This window comes from Chrysoperla carnea, chromosome X (genome assembly GCF_905475395.1).
Source record: "Chrysoperla carnea chromosome X, inChrCarn1.1, whole genome shotgun sequence".
NCBI lineage: Eukaryota > Metazoa > Arthropoda > Insecta > Neuroptera > Chrysopidae > Chrysoperla > Chrysoperla carnea.
The window spans coordinates 36414548-36436000 of NC_058342.1; the positions used below are offsets into that span (position 1 = coordinate 36414548).

Consider the following 21453-nt stretch of genomic DNA (forward strand, 5'->3'; position numbering starts at 1 on the left):
TTGGGTATAATTTTTTGGTCCAGTTTGTTAAATATTTTCAAAAATCATTTCAGAAATGGATTCCAATAATAAACTTTCTAGCGGCACCAAGTTAGATGTAGATTTTGATCTATACACCTTCCTATGTGCTCATCGATTTGAACATACTCAAAGCCAACTATCAAATCGCCGACTATTCTCTATTCTTATTACCCACTATATTATCTATTACCCTTCATGGTGACATTGTTTACCAAACAAATGACTAAGTAGTAAGTGAAGTCACTACTCAGTACTCAGTGGTTGTGAGACATGCGCTAAAGCATTTCTCATTGCTATCCGGATTGATCCGAACGATCCGAACACACCCGAATCGAACGCGATTTGTTAAATAAAAACACGGTAAGTTTAAGTTATAATATATATATATATATATATAAATATAATACCTTGATACTGAATTCTTACAAATACAAAAGGTGCTCAGCAAAAACCAATATCTTACCTGTTTTGAGTTAAGTGAGTTCAATTTTTTTACTTAAAGTGATTCATTTTTAATATTTATTGAAAAGTGAGAATTTAAAGTGTGTCTTTTCTTTTGTTTTGTAGCCTCAATTTATTCAAAATACGTCCGAGTGTTACCCGTTTTTCATTGTTCTGAATAGTTTCAAGTTTTTGTTTTGTTTTGTTTTGAAATTGCAGGTAAATATTTATTGAATTTGCATTTTACAACGCATTTATTTTAAACACACCTGCAGTATGCACAAGTTGACCATTTTTTATTCTGAAAAAGGCCTTCAATTTTTTATAAAAATTAATAAATTTTCTTGGACGCCAGTCTAGACTAGATAATCGAATTTTCTATTGCAAAAAGAATTGTGTAAATTTTTTTTTTCACAGTAGTCATTTAGTTAAGTTTATTAAGTTGGATTTTTTTTAGTGTTTGTTATCACTTAATAGGTAATTAATAAAGACAAAAGCAAGATAAGATAACAAAAGCAATAATAATAAAGTGATAACATACTTTACGTGACAATTTTAAATAGAATAAAATTAAATTTCAAATGATAAACATTCTTTGGGTACAAACACAAAGGTATGCTTTTTTTAATATTTAGCATTTAGCATTCATTAGCATTTTATTTTTATTGTATAGGTAGGTCTAGGTATTTGTAGTAAGCGCATCATATTTTAGCTTCATGAGGTATTGGCTGAGCCATTTCGAAAATTGGGATTCCCCAATAATTTCTTTTCTTTCCCCAAAAATTTAAACTATGCTAGTAAATTATATAAATACTCTATAAACGACAGTCAAAATCGGCTATAACGCCTTTCAAGAGCCTCACAATTATGGGTCTTTATAAAACCTGGCCTTAGAGTACTATATTTAACGTCTTATTATTTATAAAATTCATAATGCTCAAAATTGGTACATTTTGAACCGCTAGGCTGTCTCAAACTGTCAATATTGACAGGTCTGTACTTACATATTGGGCCACATGGACCATGGCCTTAGGTGAAAAATTTTGGGGGCTCCAAATTGATCGAAAGGTCAAAATATTTGTACTTACATGTGCTTTCATACGCTTTCTGAAATAATGACGAATTCTTAAGCATCGATACAAAATTGCAGGGGAGTATTTATACCAAATTTCCAAATAATTTGACCGAAATATTTAAAAATAACTTAAACGAATAATTTGAGTTTGGGCTTGATTCAGAACCCAGTAAAAATTTTTTTGAAAAACAGTCAAAATAATAACACCAAATTTAGAGGCAAATAGTTGTAACCATGTTTTGTCGCTCCAAGCGATAAGCCGCTTTATTAAATTTATCAATTTTCCAAAAGTGAATAATCTTTGAACATTCTTTAAACAAATCCTTAAAAGAAATTGCAGATAATGGTTATTGTAGGACCTTAATTTTTAAATAATTAAAAAAACAAGTCTTTTTTGGAATATTTCGTTCCACAAAACGATGAACTTAGCATGTTTTACTCTGCACGACGAACACTTGCTATTGCACTGTATACGAAATTTTAAAGCTCGATTTCTATGTGACTACACTTGCTAGCGGAAAAAAGATTTGGTCGTAGCATTCTACTGCCTTTGGCGCTTGTACTACCATAAGAAGTACTTCTTCGGTAATAACAAATAAAATAATTTATAAATAATGTAAACAAATAATACAATAGTACCGAAATCTCCTGCTTACTAAATGTCATGAAAATCGTTGGAGCCTTTTCCGAGATTAAATTCTTAAAATAAAACCTAAGTAGGTCAATTTTTTCATCCCAAAAACTCCCTGCATACTAATCGGGTAACAACGTCATCTACTGAAACTTTTCTTTAGTGTTTCAGTGTCGGTAAAGCAGTTAGTTGCTCCCAATTAAATGAAAATTCGCAAAGTTATAATAAAATTCATCAATAATGTTGAAAATAAGGTACAAATAATTTGAATCACAAGTCTAAACTTGACTTGACGCTTGTACTACCTTAAAAACTTGCAAAAATGTGACTTAAAAGTAGAAATAATCGTCATAATAATCGTGGGTCGTTACAAACGATGTTCGGTATAACAGATTTTGATTGTATTTGCAAATTGTGTGCGCTATGATAAGCTACGCTAAGCAGATATCAGTCTCAGTTTCAATCACCTTCGCTTGACGATTCATAATCGATTTTTTTATTTAATTTTTACTGTACATAATATTGTGAAATAATTCATGATATTTTTTTCAAATATTACTCTGATGATAAATTTATTTTCGTTAGCAACTAATTCTAAACAGACAGGGGTGGATTAAGTGTGAAGTGTAAGACACGCTGTCAGATTACTTCAGAGTTTTCAAAATCTATTGTGAGATACGAAAAAGCTTATTTTGTAATTAAATTGTTATAATTTAATCGGGTTTTTATCAGACTTACGTGCGACGTGCGATTATTTTTTAAATACAAATGATTGATCACTCATCCGTAATGAGCATTAAACAATGCTCATTGAAATTTGAATGGCCTAAATATATGGACATTGTTGCCAAAAAAACAATTTTTTTAATTGAATATTCATTTATGCTAATGAAAATTCACCCACTATCTATTCCTTTTAATACATTAAAACATTATGTTTTAAAATAACTAACAGAATAAATTGTTTAATTACTTTGCATATATTGAGTTGGACATGAAAGTTTGAACTGTTTTTATTTAGTTTCACCTGTCCCGTTGTCTGTCTGTAGTTCCCCGAGTAGTTCATGGAAGAGGACTTTTCATCTTAGAATTTTGTTTTGGGACACCCAGCGTGCGTTACTTTTGGCACACCCGGTATAGAAGGTGTAAAATATATGTGTTCATTCAACATTTGCTATTCACAAAACAATAACAAAAATGTTTTTAACAAAAAAATTTGCATACAACATATTTTTTTAAACAAATAAACATTATTACGAATTCTTTGATATGATGACAGATGTGTTATTTCTGTTTTAAAATGAAAATATCTATTACAAGGAAAATTGTAGAAAATGAATTTTATCATAATTTATGAATGAATACGATTATTTTTACTGAATCAGAAAATTAATGGACATTAAAAGCGAAATTAAAAATGTATAAAACCGATTCTGTTTCCAAATTTAAGTTTTGAGTTTAAGCGAATTAAGAAATTTTGATATAGGTGCAGAAAAAAACACGTTAATTTCTACTAAAGAAATTTTTCTAGTTAGAGCAGGCATGGGCGAGTTATTTTAAGTCGAAGTCACCATTGTTATAACTTTATTGTGTGTCATAAACTTTATGGTGTATCTCTTAATCCAAGTCCGCATTGCTCATAAAAGAGGAAGCGAGACGGATATACGACCCTTTTACCTATCTCAGTTTCTCTAATAGTAATGAGATAGGTAGAAAAAAACATGTTGTCTCTCTGTCTTACTCGTATTTTAGATTGTAACTGGTTAGGTTGTCACTGTATTACTCGTATTTTAAATAAGGATTCCGCGGGATTTCTGTAAGTCCCATTTGCCCATACCTGAGTTAGAGTTAAAGTTAGAGTCCTTCCTAGAATTTTTGTTCACAATGTTTGAATAAATTAGAATATTATATAATATATGTTAACGTAGAAGATATTAAACATATTTATGATTTATGAGTTTGTTTAAATTCTCACGACTATCTCAGATCATGTGTTATTTATATAACAATTTAATGTACATAAAGTTATGACCGCCATTAATCATATCATAAATTCAATCCAAACTTTATTACTATGTCAAGTAATTGTTCAACAATCATTATTTAAGTAGCCATGCCATTAATAGAAAATTTTGTACAAGATTTTCTGACGTCGTTAAAATCCAAAACAGTTAATTTTTGGTCTATCATACTAACTTGACTTTACTTGGTCGAAACTCACTAGAACATCCGGATTCCAGTATCTGTGACCCCCCCCCCCCAAAATCTATCTCTAGATTCACGCCTATTTTCAGGGAAATTAATGGTAAAATAGGTCTAATCTAACAGAGACCACCCACTTCATTCTTTGTTAATCTTTATTTTATTAAATTACATGTATTGATGTGGGTGGAGTTGGTTACTTCGTTCTTATCCAAGCGACGACAATGTGATCAATTCAACCGCCCCATTATAATTGCTCATACTGCCGTCGCCTGGATTCGAACCCGCAACCTATTTCCAAGTAAACAAACGGTTAAAGTCTGAAAAGCCTTAGACCGTTTAGCCATGTTTGTTTATTTAAAAAAAAAAAATGGCCGTGTTAACTTTAAGTGCACTATTTATTGACTTTTATTTATGAAATAATTAATAACAAATAATTTATTTTTAGGTTAAATAAATATTGACAAGATTAACAACTCTACGTGAATTGATTACCAAGAAAAATTATTCAAGAAAGTGAAAAAAAAAAACGTTACAAGCTTTATGAGGACTTAACTTCAAACAAAGCTCAATTTACATCAAACAAGATGTATAAATTTATCATATTATCATTACTGATAATAGTCTGTACCGGTGATAACACCGGTGACGTACAAATCAAATGTCCACGCGATTGTGTCTGCGAAGATACCACATCAACAGCCACATGTCGATTTATCGATGAAAATTATCAACAATTCGGTGAAACAAATATTAAAACATTGGTCATTCGAGACAACCTCACCTACAAACCACGTATTCAGCTCACACCGAATATCTTTAAGAATATTGGATTGAAATACGCCCAAAAAATTGTCATCTCGAATGTGACAATCGATTCGATCGATGAAAACACATTCGCTGACTTGGAATATTTAACAAGTGTCGAATTACAACATGCAAACATTTCGAAGTCGAATATACACATGTTTAAAGAAGTTTTTAACACCAACACGACTAAACATTTAAAGGCAATCGATTTGAGTCATAATCGAATCGGAAATGAATTATTTAATTCGAATACCTGCGAGGAATTAATGTTACAGAATAATGAAATCGAAGTACTTGACGGGAAAACATTTAACGGATTGTTAAATTTAATTTACATCAATTTAAAAAACAATCAAATCCAAAAAATCGATGTAATGACTTTTAAAAAGTTAATCAATCTCGAAGAAATCGATTTATCGAACAATCATATCAAAACAATCCCCTTACTTCTATTCACAACAAACACGGAACTCAGTTACTTAAAACTGATTAATAATCCGTTAGCGACACCAATCGAACAATCGATTATCAATTCCGAAAGTTTAGAAACATTAGACTTAAATAACAGCGATTTAACGGATATCAGTGAACATATGTTCATACAAATACCGAATATAATCGATTTAAAATTACAATCGAACATGATTCGAACGATTCACGAGAATGCATTTAAACATTTAACGGAATTATACGATTTAGATTTATCGGATAATCAAATACAAGAATTACCGGAAAATCTTTTTAAATATAACCTCGAATTAAAGTTGTTAAACGTTAGTAATAATTACGATTTAACGAATTTACCATCAAACGGTTTTAACATACTTGTTGGGTACACATTCGATATAAACACGTTCGATGTATCGTTTTGTTCGATTCAAAACTTAACAAGTCGAGTTTTCGATCGTATGGCTGCGTTAACTGATTTATATTTAAACGATAACAACTTAAGTCATTTACCCGAGGATATTTTCGAACACTTATACTCCTTGAAATATATCAACTTGGCAAATAATAAACTTTCTACATTACCGACCAATCTATTCAGGAATAATTTTAATTTGAATCATTTAAATTTATCGAATAATCGAAATATTAAGGTCGTTACGTTAAATATGTTTAATTCGTTACAAAATTTAATTATTTTGGATTTAAGTCAATGTGGTTTGATTAGCACAATCGAGTGGACCTCCCCCGCCGGACATGATCGATTGGTTAGCCTTAAATATTTAAACATCTCGAATAATTACATAACCGAATTAGATGGGGACAAGTTCATGGATTATATTCCAAATGTAATCAATATCGATTTAACTGGTAATCAATTGCAGTGTAATCAACAATTTACATCGTTCCTACAATCGTTAATCGCGCATAATGTACAAGTTGAGATTAATCGTGAACAATCTGAGGACTTGGATAAGAAATCACGATGGAATTTACTTACAAAAACTGTTTGTAAAGATGAACCAATCGTTCAACAAATTCCAAGCACAAATCAAACGAAAATCGATAATAAAATCGATAACGATAACGATAACAATGATGATATCGATGATGAATACTATGATGGTGATTTCTCTGAAGATGAAGATGAGGAAGATGAAAGTAACGATACGTATGATGAGACGATTTCATCATCCACGATTGCCTCGAACGATGATTTCGATTCAGATGAAGATGACGAAGAAGAAGATGAAATTTTACTCGATAGTTATTATTTAAATAAAGATTATAGCAATTACACGAAAGTCTTAATGTTTTTAGTTGGTGCGATAACATCCGCCGCGATTGTATTCCTTTTATCGTGGTGTTCAATCGTTTTATATCGACGTCGATTGGCGAACAATAAGTACAATCAAAACATCAATAATATTATAACGAAAACGTTACAACAACCGTACAACAATGGAAGTGATTCGTTTAAAACGAAGAAAGATTGTGGTCTGGTTTATAAACAATTGTCTGAAGAATTAACTCCACAACAATCGAACACAACAAATTCAACTTCAATGATTAATCCATCAGTGATATTAACACGATTATATTCGATAATCAATCATCAAAATGCGTCTGCGACTTCACGTTATCAACAGATTCAACCAGAAGATCAACAATTACATCAATCAACAATTACAATTACAACAATTAATCAATAAAAATCTATTACTTACTTTCCAAAATTTTTATTTAGCTCAATCAATTTGTCGATGTCTCTGTTAACCTCTAAAATACATTCTTCTAGGGCGGGGAATCCCCACGTCTTTTTTGTCGTCAACGGGGGATTGTCTACTTTTATCTAAAGAAAAGAAATATTTCGAAATGTCAAGTTCCCGAAAACGAAAGAAATGAAGGCGAAAAACTGAGTTATATATCGAAATCTCGACAAATTGACTGAGTTAATTGTTGATCATAATTTTATTGTTATTTTTACAGTGAAATTCGTTTTGGGTCGACAGAGGGTCAGCCTGTTACACCAAAAACAATTAGTACAAAGACTAAAAATGCCAAAGTGAAATAAATGCACAACCAAGTCGAATTTCGAGTTACTCAAAATATTAAAATTTTGAAGAGTCTAATTTGTTACATGTTCCATGAGAACCCCCCCCCCCCCGGCGTATACATCGGTTATCTGTTTTGAGTCGTAATTTGAAAGAATGAACCCGGCTGTGGTCCCATTCATACAAGCAATTCAGGATCGGAGTAATCATGTCGGGGGCCCTTTCAAATACAATTCTCAGCCTTTTGAAGATCATCAGGTCTTTTCAAGTTGATGAACGGATATGAGTAAAATGAGACACGAGTTTTTTTAATTTTAACTTTATTCTTGTTAAATACAATAAAGTACAATAAACGAAAGATGATATTTTTTAACGCATGCGTAACGTAACGCATCCATATTATTAGTTCTACTTCTCGATACTAGATGGTTCTGTTCCGTATGCAGTATTTCATTAACTGACTTTTTTCATCAAATTGTGCCAATTTATAATTTAAATTTGAAAAACAGAAAGGCAATCATTGATAAAGGATAATTGGGATGGTATTCCTAGGAAAACTAGCGTAATCCTGGAGTGGAGCCCAAATTGAAACGAATTTCACTGAATCGAAGGTGATGTTATTTTCTAATTTCTCTTTACTGCATATTTTCTTTTTTTAAATAGTTATTTTTGTGTTTTTGTGAATAACCAATAAATAATGACTGACGTCACAATGCAGTACAAATTATGATGAACAAATTTCAAAATATATTTTCAATTTGTTTTGAGCAAATCATTTATTTTGTTTGCTTGTGTTCTTTTATGATGCCATTACAGCTCATGTTTGACATTTCATATAACGATGACGTCGTTGTATACGTCATAATGTCATCAATAAAAAGAGCACAAGCTTTATTATTATTATTTTTTTGTGTAGTAATATTTGATGATTTTATGTTTTAACAATAATAAATATTATTTTTTTCCAAGTCATTATTAATTAGATATAATAAATTAATTAAAACTTATTAATGAATTGAATTGAATTAATTTGAGCTTATTAAATGATTGTAACGTTAACGTTAATTACGTGTATTGACGTGTATTATTAGAATGCATTTATTTTAATTATTATTACTATTAATTATTTTATTATTAATTATATTAAATTAATAAAAATATTATATTTTAAATTTATTGTGACTATTCTTTCATATCTATAAGAGGCCATATCCATAGAAAATGCCAATAAGATCCTAGTTACGGACCTGCTTTTATATTTAAACTATCTAAAATATCCATGAAGGTTATAAAGAAGGAGAACGATCGCTACGTGTAAAAGCATTAGCGCACCTGTCCCTGAAAATTTAGAATTTATAGTTCATTTTTCAGCCACCAGCCGCGCTGTCGTCGTTAAGTAGTATCTGCGAAGTTAGCTGTTTATGAGTACAAGTAGATGAAGTTAGTTGCATAATGTACAAATTGATATATCATTTCAAATTAGCGCACAACAGCCCGCTTTTATTGATACTACTTAGCGGTCGCAGCGCCTCACTTATTTTATCCATATTTCGGGGACAATATTTTCTATAGCGATCGTTCTCCTTCTTATAACCTTCATGATCACATCGTAGATGTAACAGCAATTTGAACTATAACTGTTACGTGTTCGTATTAATTTATAAATTAAAATACAAATGGAATAAATCTCTTTGCGATGAGAATCTGTTTGCGATTTACAATTGAATCTAAAAAAAAAGATTGAAATAGTGCAGGAGCAAAAGGAAATACAGGGATGGTTTAGATTGAAACTAAATTTAAATAATAACAACACAACATTAAATTTAAAAAATACTTTAATTAAACATTTAACTTGATTTAATATTTAAAACACTTAACATTTAAATCACTAGCATTGCGTTGCGTCATTCAAAATACTGTAAATAATCAAGTAAATGTCAACTGAACGTTCAAATAAAACTTATAAATCATTCATATCTTATTTGGTTTGTGTTGGATGCTTGGAACAAACGAACCGAACGTATCGGAGCACAAAGTTTATTTATCAGGAATGCCGATTTAAATCTTATACAATTCCCTGACTTTTTCGTGAGCAAAAATTCCCTGGCTTTAACGAGTATAAAATAAATATTTCGAGGTAGTTAGTAGTCAGGGCCCCTATTCTTGAGGGCGAATATTTACCGCCCTTTACGCTCAAAGCCTATACAGAGTGTCTTTTTAAGTTGACATATGCTTGAAACTCGATAAATAAATTTAATTGAGGATAATTGGGCCCGGCTCGCCCCCCCCCCCTTTTGGATCCAACACAAACCGCATGCAAACATGCGTCTATTAACAGCAAATAATATTATAATACATTTAAATTGATTCCCATTCAACATTTTTAAAATACTTGTAATTGTAATAAATAAAGCTTTGTTTTTCGAATAGAGTTACATAATAGCTTACAAATCTCATGTCTCATGTTTTACTTTACGTCCCAACTGAAATATTGAGAGACTGGAACGCTCACTGCCTATAGCGCCCAACAAGCGGGGACGGTGCAGCATGATTCGGGTGGGTATACGTGTTTCTTCCTAACTCTTCTGCTCTTACAACTTTATTCGTCATGGGAACTGATGACAGGTACTTTAACTTTTGACAGGTTCGTACTCTGATTTCTGTTGAAATTTGACTTGTCATAGACAGGTTCTATTTTCTACCACTAGATAGCGCTAGAATCAGTTCCCATGACGAATAGTCAGTCACTTTCAAATCAGACTGTTGTACGAGAACAACATGTATACCCGTCATTTTCTTTCTCTGTCTCTTCGCTGCCAGAAGACTAGATAGCGTTCCAGTCCCTCTGTATTTCAGTGTCCTAACTACAACTCAACTCATTTAGCTTGGCTTCAACCAAATATCACTAAGTAAATATTATAAATCCGTTCATCATTTGTAAATTTATTAAGAGACATTTAAATTTGACATTCTCTATTCGTTTGATATCTGTAGGTGATTGTGTTTGCAAATTAAACTTAACCTAAATTGAGCAAATTTGAGATCTCGAAAATTGATTGTGTTCTGTTATAAACTTCATCCGTAACCTCTAACATTGTTGGTAATAACTGCAACGTATTTTGAATTTCAACGTCACTTCCACACACCTAAAATAACAAAATTCAAATATTTATATTCGAATTGAGAAGCTTCTCCTTTTTTTTTGAAGTCGATTAATAAATAATGTTGTAGGATTGTTTTACCTTATTGAGTAGTTGTCGTTGAGTAGGCATCGTATAGGTGGCAAGATTAACAGCTTTTCGTATAAACCAGGAATGATACTTTGATAATGTTCGATCGTACGCTTGCTTACAACATTGTGCCACACAAACTGTTGACTGTAATTGAGACAAATCACGTAAGAACACTCTTATAAAATCTAAAAAACACGTACACTTACAAATACTACTGAAATTCTTTAATTAATACTTGGTAAGTAGTCTTAGTGGTTTAAAACAGTAACGTAACGTAACGTAAAGGATTTAACAAACAACAAACAATTCATTTTAGACCTAGAATAAAGGAATCGATTCCCCTTGGTCCAATATGCGACAGATTTTCAATTGGAAGCCCAGATCTGTAACTCGAAAGGTTACAGTGTGGCACTTATCAGCATCATCTCAGATAGCCAAGCTGCTCTTCAAGCCCTTGACGCGTCAAGATTCCAATCAAGGATAGTTTATGAATGCTTCGAGGAGCTGAATCACCTGGCACTGAACAACACATTCAGGCTGATCTGGGTTCTGGGTCACTCTGGCGTTAAAGGGAATGACGCAGACGAGAGGGTACAATCAATATCAATATAAATGAATTGTTTGCAGTTAAGGTCAAGATAAGATCAAATAAGATAAAATAAAATCAACAAAAATGTTACCTAATCCTCTATGCAATCGTAACAACGTACGACTTCCTGAAACGTAATCCTTTTTAGTTAATAAATCGTTGGATCTCTCATAATCGATCATTGAATTGATTGATTCAAATGGATTTGAAGGGTCATGAACAACGCTGCCATTCATATTATTTTCAACTTGTTCACGAGCACCATTTGTAGATGTTTCTAGATGTGATGCCTCAATTAATTTTTCAAGAATCGCTACTTTTGTATCGATTTCACTCGATACAAAACTAAACATTGATCCCATCAATACAAAAAATCTGTTTCAAAAATAAATTCATTTTACTAAATATCAAAAAGGAAAAAATTAATGCATCTTTGAAATTGTTTATTAGGTTGTTAAAACTTCGTAAAAAAAAGTCGAGCTCTCAGAGGCGAACCTAATCCCCTTTTTTGATGTTGGTTTATGAATCCCAATTCTTATCACAATCCCAGGGCGTCGCCAAGAGGGGGGGGGGTAGGTAGGAGCAGCTAATCCCCCTAGAAATTCACAAAAATGGTTCAAACTACCTACTTGCTTTAACAAAGTAAAATACCAAAAGTCCACGGTTCTCACCAGTATAAATCCGGATTTCAGGGTCTGTGCCCCCCCCCCAAAATTTAACTCTAGATCCACGCCTGTTTTCAGGTAAATTAATGGTAAAAAAGATCTAATTTTTACTTGTACATACAATTCATAATTTTGCTATTGGCTGGCGACACCCTTGTCCCAATTCCATTTAAAACAGCCCAAAAACAATTGCTTATATTGGCCAGCTGTGGTTCTTTAATAACAATGAACACTTGAACAATGGACTTGGGACCATAACAATAAATTTGTACAGACTGGGCTAATTGATAAATTATGATAAGACTCACTTATTTAACTCTTTATAAGCTTCCAAATAAGCACTCAAATAAATATCTTCGGATTCTTTTAAACTGTCCGTAAATAGATCATGAACTTTTTCTAAATTGAATGCCCGTACTTTAATTTCACTATCTTTTTCTATGTTTTCAGTCGCATCTAAACTATTTTTCTCCATGATTATTGATTGTTCGTTTGGCTTTTTGGTTTAATATTAATGTAATTGAATAATATTTATTGTTAAGTATGCCAACAAATTTTTTAAAACGTGTCAAATAATAAAAATTGTAAATTTTTATTTTCAAAGTCAACTCATGATTTTTATTAAAACAAATATGTTGTTGAATAATCACTACATAATCTACCACTAATCATTTTGACAGTCATGAAAATGAAAGTGATTACATAATAACATAGGTATATGGTTTATTTTATTTAATAGCTGCCATCGAAAATTTCAATCAATAGATGATGCCTCATTAAATGCAACTTGTTTTTTAGAAGAAGAACCAAAATCAGCTTCAAAATTCTATCGTGCTCATAGGCTTCTCAAAAAACTGTGTAATTGAGTTTTAATTACCACACCTAAATATTCTGTCATTGAGCGTCTTTAACCCCTCGATTCCTTCAAAACAGGTTGTAAAGGTTAAAAGTCATTACTGGTCACCCCAGGAATGGGTAATTATCTTATATCTAAATTATTGAGATCCCCCAAACTTCTTGGTCCTTCCTTGAGCTAAAAGTTAGACGTGTGGAAACTATAAAACTTTAGAGGTATAAATACCATATTATAAACATGGCGAGCCCTAGGATTTCCACCTCAAAATTTCGGGAAATCGGAAGGTAGATGAATCTTATTACTTAATCGAATCCTAATAGTGTACGATATTTTTGATGTTTTGTAAACCCTTTTATTTCTTAATTACAAATTTAAATAACTATCCTTGAAATAATTTAAAATAAAAGCTCAGAATTTACTAAAATCTAAAGAGTCGGAAAAAACTGCACGACTGATGCAGTCTCTCGATCAAATCAGGGGAGTGGGCAGCCCTAACGTGCCTCGAACAGTGATTTTAGACAGTACCTCAATAAGCCTGGCATAGATGTCGCTAAAAACTGGTATTTATTTTTGGAACATTTAGAACGTGATAAATGGTACGTATACCAAGAAATTGGTACGTCTAACATCACTGGCCCCGATAAAGAAGAGCCATACCAAGATGAATGTTTCCTAGATATCTAAAAATATAGATTCAGCATTGAAAATTGCATTATTAAAGAACTGCGGAAGCTTCGGAGTATTCTTGAAGGACGGCCAACGCCAGTTTGCGGTATTAAATAGACCTTTTCATTATATCAAGCGCAAGTGCAGAGTTTATGTTTTCGGATTGACAGCAATGAGTTGGACTAAGATAGAAGATATTAGTTATTTATTTTATCTCATTGATTATAAATTATTTAGTCCGAAACAAAAGTGAACCGTGAATAGCCGTTAAAAGTACAATAGCCGTTGTCACAAATGAACTAGAAACGTGACAAATGTCAATGTATCGAATTATACCATAGATAATAACTACCAGATGGCAGCGGCAGTGGTTCAGTAATGTGAATATGGTTGTGGTATATTATCTATAAGATTGTAAAATTCGGTTCGATTACCGAATGACAATACTCAATTTTTTGTTTAAAAAAAAAAAAAATAAGAAAACAAAAGTATGATAGAAAAATAGTAAATGTGTTTTTGAAATTAAATAACGAAAAAAAATAGTGACGTTCTCCTCGACAAGATTCTCCATAATTTTTGATAAATATCATTTTTTTTAAATCGTGTTCGAAATTTACGATTCTAAATTTGTATCCTTTCATTTTTTTGTAAACCGTAAAATCACCCAAATTTATGAAAAAATGTAACAAATATTTTTTAATAGACCTGTGTTTTTCTGGAGGGGGAGAAGTTTAGTTATTTCGATGAAAATGAGCCGTTTTAAAATGTTTTCTGTGTGTTTGTTCTATTTGTTTCTAATACAGAATATTATTGCTACGGACACTGCAACAAGTCAATTTGAAAATGCGATGGATTTGAATCAAACGTCAGGATATTGTTCCCCATACATGGGAAAGGTGATTAATTATTATCCAATTATTTTTTTTTTTTAAAATTGTAAATAGGAGCGGCTTTTAAAGTCAAACAAGGATGTTGGGTCCTGGGTCCTACGTATAGTTTTGGCATTTTGATGCTGGTAAATTAACAACGGTATTATTATATAAGACTTGATATTATACAATTTTCACCTTCTTACTTAGTTTTTAAAGTTAGAAATCCGGTTAATTTGAGAATTAATTGAGTAATTAATAAAAATCTGGCCAAAATATAAGGATTTAAAGCGATTCCATACCACAATACTCGAACAATTGTTAAATTAACCCGATTTTCGATCGACATTATCGTATGTAATGAAATTTATCGAAATTGGAAACCAAAATTTAGCCTAAATAGCCGAGCGGTCTAAGGCGTTTGTCTTTGGCTGTTTGTTCATTTAGACTTAGGTTGCAGGTTCGAATCCAGGCAGCGGGAGTGTGAACAATTATGATTAATGAGGGCGGTAGAATTGATCCACATTGTCGTCGATAGGATAAGAACGAAGTAACCGACTCCACCCACATCAAAATATAATTCTAAATATGTTTGTAATTAAATAAATAAAGATTAACAAATAATGATGTGGATTGCCTTTGTTATAGGCGTCCATGTCAGAGAAACGGAGGCTAAACCCCATTATTATTTCGGAAATAAATCGTAATCAATATCTATTTTATTAGCTAAAGTTTTTTGGTCGGCCTCTATACTTCATCCGTCCAGAAATCTACCAAACGCTATCAATTTTTCACGCTCGACGCCGACGCTAACGCTAAGTTTGATTGCTATAGAGCTACATTTGTGAGATGTTTTAGATGAATTAAGTAAATTTCACTTTTAATTAAATCAAATAATTGTTTTAGGTGTGTCGTAATTATGTAAATAGCGTACGATTCGTATGGTTTAACTTAACGAAAGATACGACTGGCGGCTGGTTAAATGAACAAATAACGGCTGGTTTATGGACCGAATTAATTGAAACATTAAAAGAGCCATGTCGTAGTGCTGCCGAAAAACTTTTATGTACATATGCTTTTCCACATTGTATTATCAAGGAGGGCGGTTATTCCAGAGCGTTGCCATTGTGTTACGAGGATTGTATTGCAGTTAAACAACAGTTCTGTGCGAACGAGTGGGCTGTCATCGAGGACAACAAACAGCGAGGTATCTTTTTTAAATCGCGCGGTCATTTCCAACTGCCCGATTGTGATAGTTTACCTCGTTTTAATCCAAACAGTAGTGTGTCTACCTGTTCGCATGCTAAGCTCACTGAAATGAAATTGGATGAAGTCACTGGTAAGTCACTAATTAGCACTTTAGCAGTTATTGATTGCTAACTAATATAGCATAGTTTACCTACGCTATTCTACTCTACTCTACGAGTCTACTACTTCATTCCCTTCCAAAGTAGGCAGAGGGTCTCGGTAGTGGTACTTTAGACTATAGAGTAGAAATAGAAGTAGGGGTGGGATTGTAATTGACATGATAAAAAATGAGTTTTGAACTTTGCAGAGGATTGTGTTCGAGATCGTGGACGATTCTATCAAGGTAAAGTGAACGTGACTAAATATAAACTACCATGCCAAAAGTGGGATTCACAAGAACCGCATTCACATGATCGTCCTCCAGCTGTTTTCCCAGAAGTACAAAATGCTGAGAACTATTGTCGTAACGCGGGCGGGGAAGAGCCAGTCCCATGGTGCTACACCATGGATCCAAATGTACGTTGGCAACACTGTGACATACCGCTTTGTGATAATATTACGAGCGCGGATTCAACGGGTACTGAATTTCGGGACATTGTACACATGGAAACCTTGTTCACACCTGCGTTTGTGATGGCACTAGCTGGAGCTGGATTCGCTTTCATCGTTATTACGTTGTTATTAGCGTTAATGTGCCATCGATTGTACAAACATCGTTTAGCCGCAGGTTATGGACCAACGGCAACAAATGATAACCATCGACAAGTGAATATCGATCTCGATAAGCTACCTAGCAACATGGCCTATCATAGTACAGGAGCTCAACTGAATCCACTGTTAGAGAAACTTGAATTTCCACGGAATAATATCATTTATATACGGGATCTGGGTCAGGGCGCGTTTGGACGAGTTTTCCAAGCAAAAGCACCTGGATTAATAGCTGGTGAAGAATTCACTCTAGTTGCGGTGAAAATGTTAAAAGATGAAGCGTCCCAAGACTTGCAAGTTGACTTTGAACGTGAAGCCTGTCTATTAGCTGAATTCGATCATCCTAATATTGTTAAGTTGCTAGGCGTGTGTGCCGTGGGACGTCCCATGTGTTTGTTGTTCGAGTACATGGGTCGTGGTGATTTGAATGAGTTCTTAAGGACTTGTTCGCCAAATAATTACGTATTACGTGCTGGAGGGATGGTGCTAAACGATGGCTCAGATGTGTGGCGTGATGTTCGATTGACACATCGCGATCAATTGAGTGTTGCTCAACAAGTGGCTGCTGGAATGGTTTACTTATCAGATCGAAAATTTGTTCATAGGGATTTGGCAACCAGAAATTGTTTGATTGATGACAACATGATTGTTAAAATTGCTGATTTTGGATTATCCCAAAAAATTTATTTACAGGTAAATTACAGCTCTTTTTCATTTCTTCTTCCAGCAAAATCCGAATATTTAGAAGAATCAGAAGAATCGATTAATGTAATAGAAAGTTGTGTTCTTGATTCTTGAGCCGAGTTCAAACGCTGGCCTCCGGTATTGGAATTCACTGCTCTGCCACTAGGCCACTGTACCTCTGTCGAAATATTATAAATATAGCTAGAAATATTAGGATATTTTAAGTAAATTTTTTTGTTTTTTAGGATTACTATAAAGGAGATGAACAGGATGCGATACCAGTTCGTTGGATGCCCTTGGAAAGTATTTTATACAACAAGTATACAATCGAATCAGACGTTTGGGCTTTTGCCGTATGTTTATGGGAGATATTCTCATTTGCACTTCAACCATACTATGGGATGACGCACGAAGAGGTTGTGAAGTTCGTGAAGGAAGGCAACATGTTAGCGTGTCCAGACAACACACCATCATCCGTCTACAAGTTAATGCAAAGATGTTGGGCGCACAAACCATCTGATCGTCCCAGTTTCCGTACAATTTACGCTACACTCGAAGAAATTATAGATGATTTAGAGAGGACTACATAGCATCCGGCCATTTCCACGAGCATTGGTCTCAGTGGAATTGGCCTTGGTGTGCGAATTAGTGCCAGTGTTAGTTCTAGTGGACATGATTCTACTAGTTTGTATTCAGTGGTTGACGTGCCCGGTATTAAATAGATACATACTTCAATCTTCAACCTTCAACCTTTAACCTTACTGTTTACGTGTGCAATCCTCAATGAAGTGTTGTGCTTCAAGTGTGGTTCAAGTGTCAATTTAACTAACTGTGCACGCTCGTCCTCGTCCAAAAATAAACTATTTACTATTGGTTCGTGGGGCGAGGCACGGCCAACATGCATTTATATTGAATTGGATTGAATTGGATTCATGATGAATCTCACAATGTGATATGAATTAGTTACTCAGTCAGTACCAACCAGTAATTATTATAAAGCAGGGAAAAGCTCATTATTTAGCTCTTAAAGAAAGATTAAGCGAATGAAAATAAGATATCTCGTACGTGCAAATGAAATCGGTTATTTTTAGCATTCCAGTACGAATTATTCCTTCGTAGCGATGTGGAGCTAGTGCTAATTCATACTGACTGGACTAAACTGGACTGGGCTATATTCAATTCACAATAGAACGCTTTGAGAATACTAAAGTTCACAACTTTTATCTAAAGAAAATTTGCCAAATATTTTTTAAAAATCGATTTTACGTTATTTATTTTTTATTTATATTTTAAAAGTAATTTTTTTTATTGTGATTTTTACAAATACGTTTTTATGTTCTCTTAAAATGTGGCTGTGGGTGTCTTGCTTTGACTCTGACTCTGACTTTGACTCGGATTCGTTTATTTAAGCGTAATTAAAATGTAGCGACATATTTTTTTAAACTAATTGCTTTTTAATCAAATATTAAATTAGTTATTTATGAAAATCTCTAGTCAGCAGATACAGGTAGATACATAACATTTTTTTTAAACTTCAAGTGCGGATCCAGCCCTCAAAAAAGGTGATGGACACGGCACAGCATTCTAAAATCGGCCAAATGCGAATCGGAGTATGAACTCGCTCTTGATCGGTATAGTGCATTCCTACAAAAGAAATGTTTACAAAATATTTGACGCCCTGACCAAGATTTTGTACCTACAGTGTATTTGTAAATTAATGAATCTGTAAAATGTTAATTTGTTCGCTCACAAACTACTGAACCAATTTTGATGAAATTTTTACAACTTTACATTAAATCATTTTAGTTATTACTGCTGATTTCAAAAGAACAACTAACATTTGTATTTGATTAGTCTAGAGAGTTAAGTTGAGGAGCAAAAGACAGACTTAAGCACATATCCGAGCCGAAGATGATATTTTTGACGAAAGCTTTTTGGATTTTTCCATACAAATGAAACACATATCCATATCCATAACTATAAAATAATTAGAGCAAAGTGCTTATGCTTATTTGACGAAGCGAGTTCAAGCGACCAAACGCCACTATTTTATTTTACTCGCTAATTAATACTTTTATTTTTTAAACCATTAAAATTCATCAAAAATATTTTACTTAAACTAAATTCAGTATAGTCTAGTCTCGCATAGTCGATGTATGCGAATTGGTACCTAAGAGTAATAAGAGACATATTTAAGGGATCTATCGGTTACAACAACTCATCCAACAAGAAAATCGACACGTTGATATTTTTGATGAATTTTCAATCGTTAAATTTCCATTGTTTTTGAAAGACAGATCTGTCATTCCATTTATATAAAAACTATGTACACAGCGCTTACTTTAACTTTCGATTTTAAGTATCCCAAAATCTAAAAATCTACAAAGTCATGAGACAACTACTACGCAATATTACATCAAATATGTAATTTGTATTGCATAAAAAATTACAAAATGGGAATGGATATGAAATTTGATTATTATATAATTTTTCATTTATATATTTTTATTATTATATGAATTTTGATGTCTTTACGAAGAAAATGACCGTCGCTGAATTTGCAGAACCCCTTTATCGACCTTTTCCTGCTGAGTTCGCCCTGTAACGAATTATTTTGTAAACAATTTGTTGTATATTTTTTTTTTCTGAAAATAATATGCAGATAATCAGATACTAAGATATTTAAAATCGAAAGCTAAAATGAAGACACCCTATATACATTGATATATATTTTTGGACATAGTTCGTAAGTGATTAAAAAAATATCTCAAGAAATCAAAATGTTACTAAAAAAATATTTTTAAATAAAAACGTTAGTAGTGTAATATAAAAATTCAAAAAAAAATAAATTTTTGCTTCCAGGTTATTGCAAATAAAAACAAGAAAATAAAAAGCTATTATATTAATAGTTAAAAATTTAAATAAAAAAATTGTTACCAGTTTAAAAAAGAAAAATGCTTTGTAATCACTTAACAGGATTATGATGCGAATAGACCTTTTCATTTTAAAAAGTGATTATCTTTTGTTTCGGACAGTTTGTTAGAAAACTAATGTGATAAAATGTATAACAAATATATTGTATCTTTGTCCAACTTATAATGTACTGACTGTACGAAACAAAAATGAATTGTACTTGAAATGAAAAGGTCTATTGATATTCACTTTGATTGATTTTATAAATGACTAGGATTGTCCTCACCTTACTAAACGGATATGCTAATCTTCTATATGTAAACGAGCAATTCGTCGCAATGTCATTTTATCCGTGTTTTCAGAGAGTGGGGAGAAGGAGTGGGAGGATATGTTAGAATAAATATCAATCAATTTGTATATCGATTAAATCGATTTGAAAAGTCAGATTGAATAATTGAAGACATTGTTAAAAAAATTAGGTTTTAGAAATTCTGTAAAATATTTATCTCTTAAATCAGATGATTGTAGTGTACTGCGCATGGTCAATTACATCTAAAACTTAACAAATTGCAAAAGAAAATCGTAAAAACATTCGTTAAAAGTTTGAAAAATGTAGAGATCAATTTTTAAACATCTTCCTATATATGGATTCGATCGAAAATTGATAAAAGGAAAATTAGTTTTACACTCGATTTCAGAGTATTTTGAGACTCTGGAATAGTTATTTCGAAATAGACAGGGAATTTTTCCTGGAAACAGATAGGGAAAAAGTGAGTTAATTTCATAAAAATCACACAATCCAGAACTTCGACTCAATTTGGTTTTCGAGTAAAATGAATGGTTCCAAACCAAGTTAAAAAATACAATGTTTTGCAAATTGTTTTGGGTCGGATTGTTAGATCGTTGGATGTTATTGACAAAGCCAGTAAACTATATTTATTTTTCAAAAAAAGAAAAGCGTAACGTATTTATTTAAAGTAAATTTTTCGTTGCTATTAGAATGATAAGTGTAAATGTTTTTGATTTCGATACGTTATACGTTGGTAATGATAAATAAATTGTTGAAGTTGAATTGCGCGCGCAAATGATGTCATTTAATTTTCAGTTGAGTATATAAACAATTGTAAATTTAAAAAACGCACAAAATCAGATCATCCATCATTTAAATGAAATTAAAATTTTTAATAGATTTTATACATTCATTATTTATAACTCAACTCTATAGCTGGTAGCTCTAACTTATAAGCCAATTTTGACCCAAAAAATTAAAAAATGGGTTTCATTTAACGATTGGGCGGCTACTTTCTCATAAAAACAATATCTTGAATCAAATTCTGGAAT

At 32.4% G+C, this 21453-nt stretch overlaps 3 protein-coding genes across 5 annotated transcripts; 2 read left to right on the forward strand and 1 right to left on the reverse strand.

The window, feature by feature from the left end:
- Positions 1-302: 302 nt before the first annotated feature.
- Positions 303-20953, forward strand: LOC123302610 (protein artichoke). 3 transcript variants are annotated; one of them, XR_006535540.1, is made up of 4 exons: positions 303-381; positions 589-681; positions 4819-7441; positions 20942-20953. XR_006535540.1 is itself a non-coding variant. In XM_044885628.1 (3 exons), the coding sequence occupies exon 3, from the start codon at positions 4958-4960 to the stop codon at positions 7337-7339; it is 2382 nt and encodes a 793-aa protein (XP_044741563.1). In that variant the 5' UTR covers positions 442-498; positions 589-681; positions 4819-4957; the 3' UTR covers positions 7340-7678. The 3 variants fall into 3 exon arrangements, 1 of the variants encoding a protein (XP_044741563.1); XR_006535539.1 differs by lacking the exon at positions 303-381 and adding an exon at positions 442-498; XM_044885628.1 differs by lacking the exons at positions 303-381; positions 20942-20953 and adding an exon at positions 442-498 and having other exon boundaries at positions 4819-7678.
- LOC123302661 (ceramide-1-phosphate transfer protein) lies at positions 10403-12747 on the reverse strand. The gene is made up of 4 exons (XM_044885703.1): positions 12477-12747; positions 11595-11878; positions 10924-11099; positions 10403-10827 (listed from the first exon to the last, which is right to left on the reverse strand). Exons 1-4 carry the CDS (start codon positions 12641-12643, stop codon positions 10699-10701), a joined length of 756 nt encoding a protein of 251 aa, XP_044741638.1. The 5' UTR covers positions 12644-12747; the 3' UTR covers positions 10403-10698.
- On the forward strand, positions 14215-18877 carry LOC123302617 (tyrosine-protein kinase transmembrane receptor Ror2). Its single transcript, XM_044885639.1, has 4 exons — positions 14215-14586; positions 15466-15898; positions 16115-17208; positions 17445-18877. The coding sequence occupies exons 1-4, from the start codon at positions 14434-14436 to the stop codon at positions 17787-17789; spliced, it is 2025 nt and encodes a 674-aa protein (XP_044741574.1). The 5' UTR covers positions 14215-14433; the 3' UTR covers positions 17790-18877.
- Positions 20954-21453: the final 500 nt, after the last annotated feature.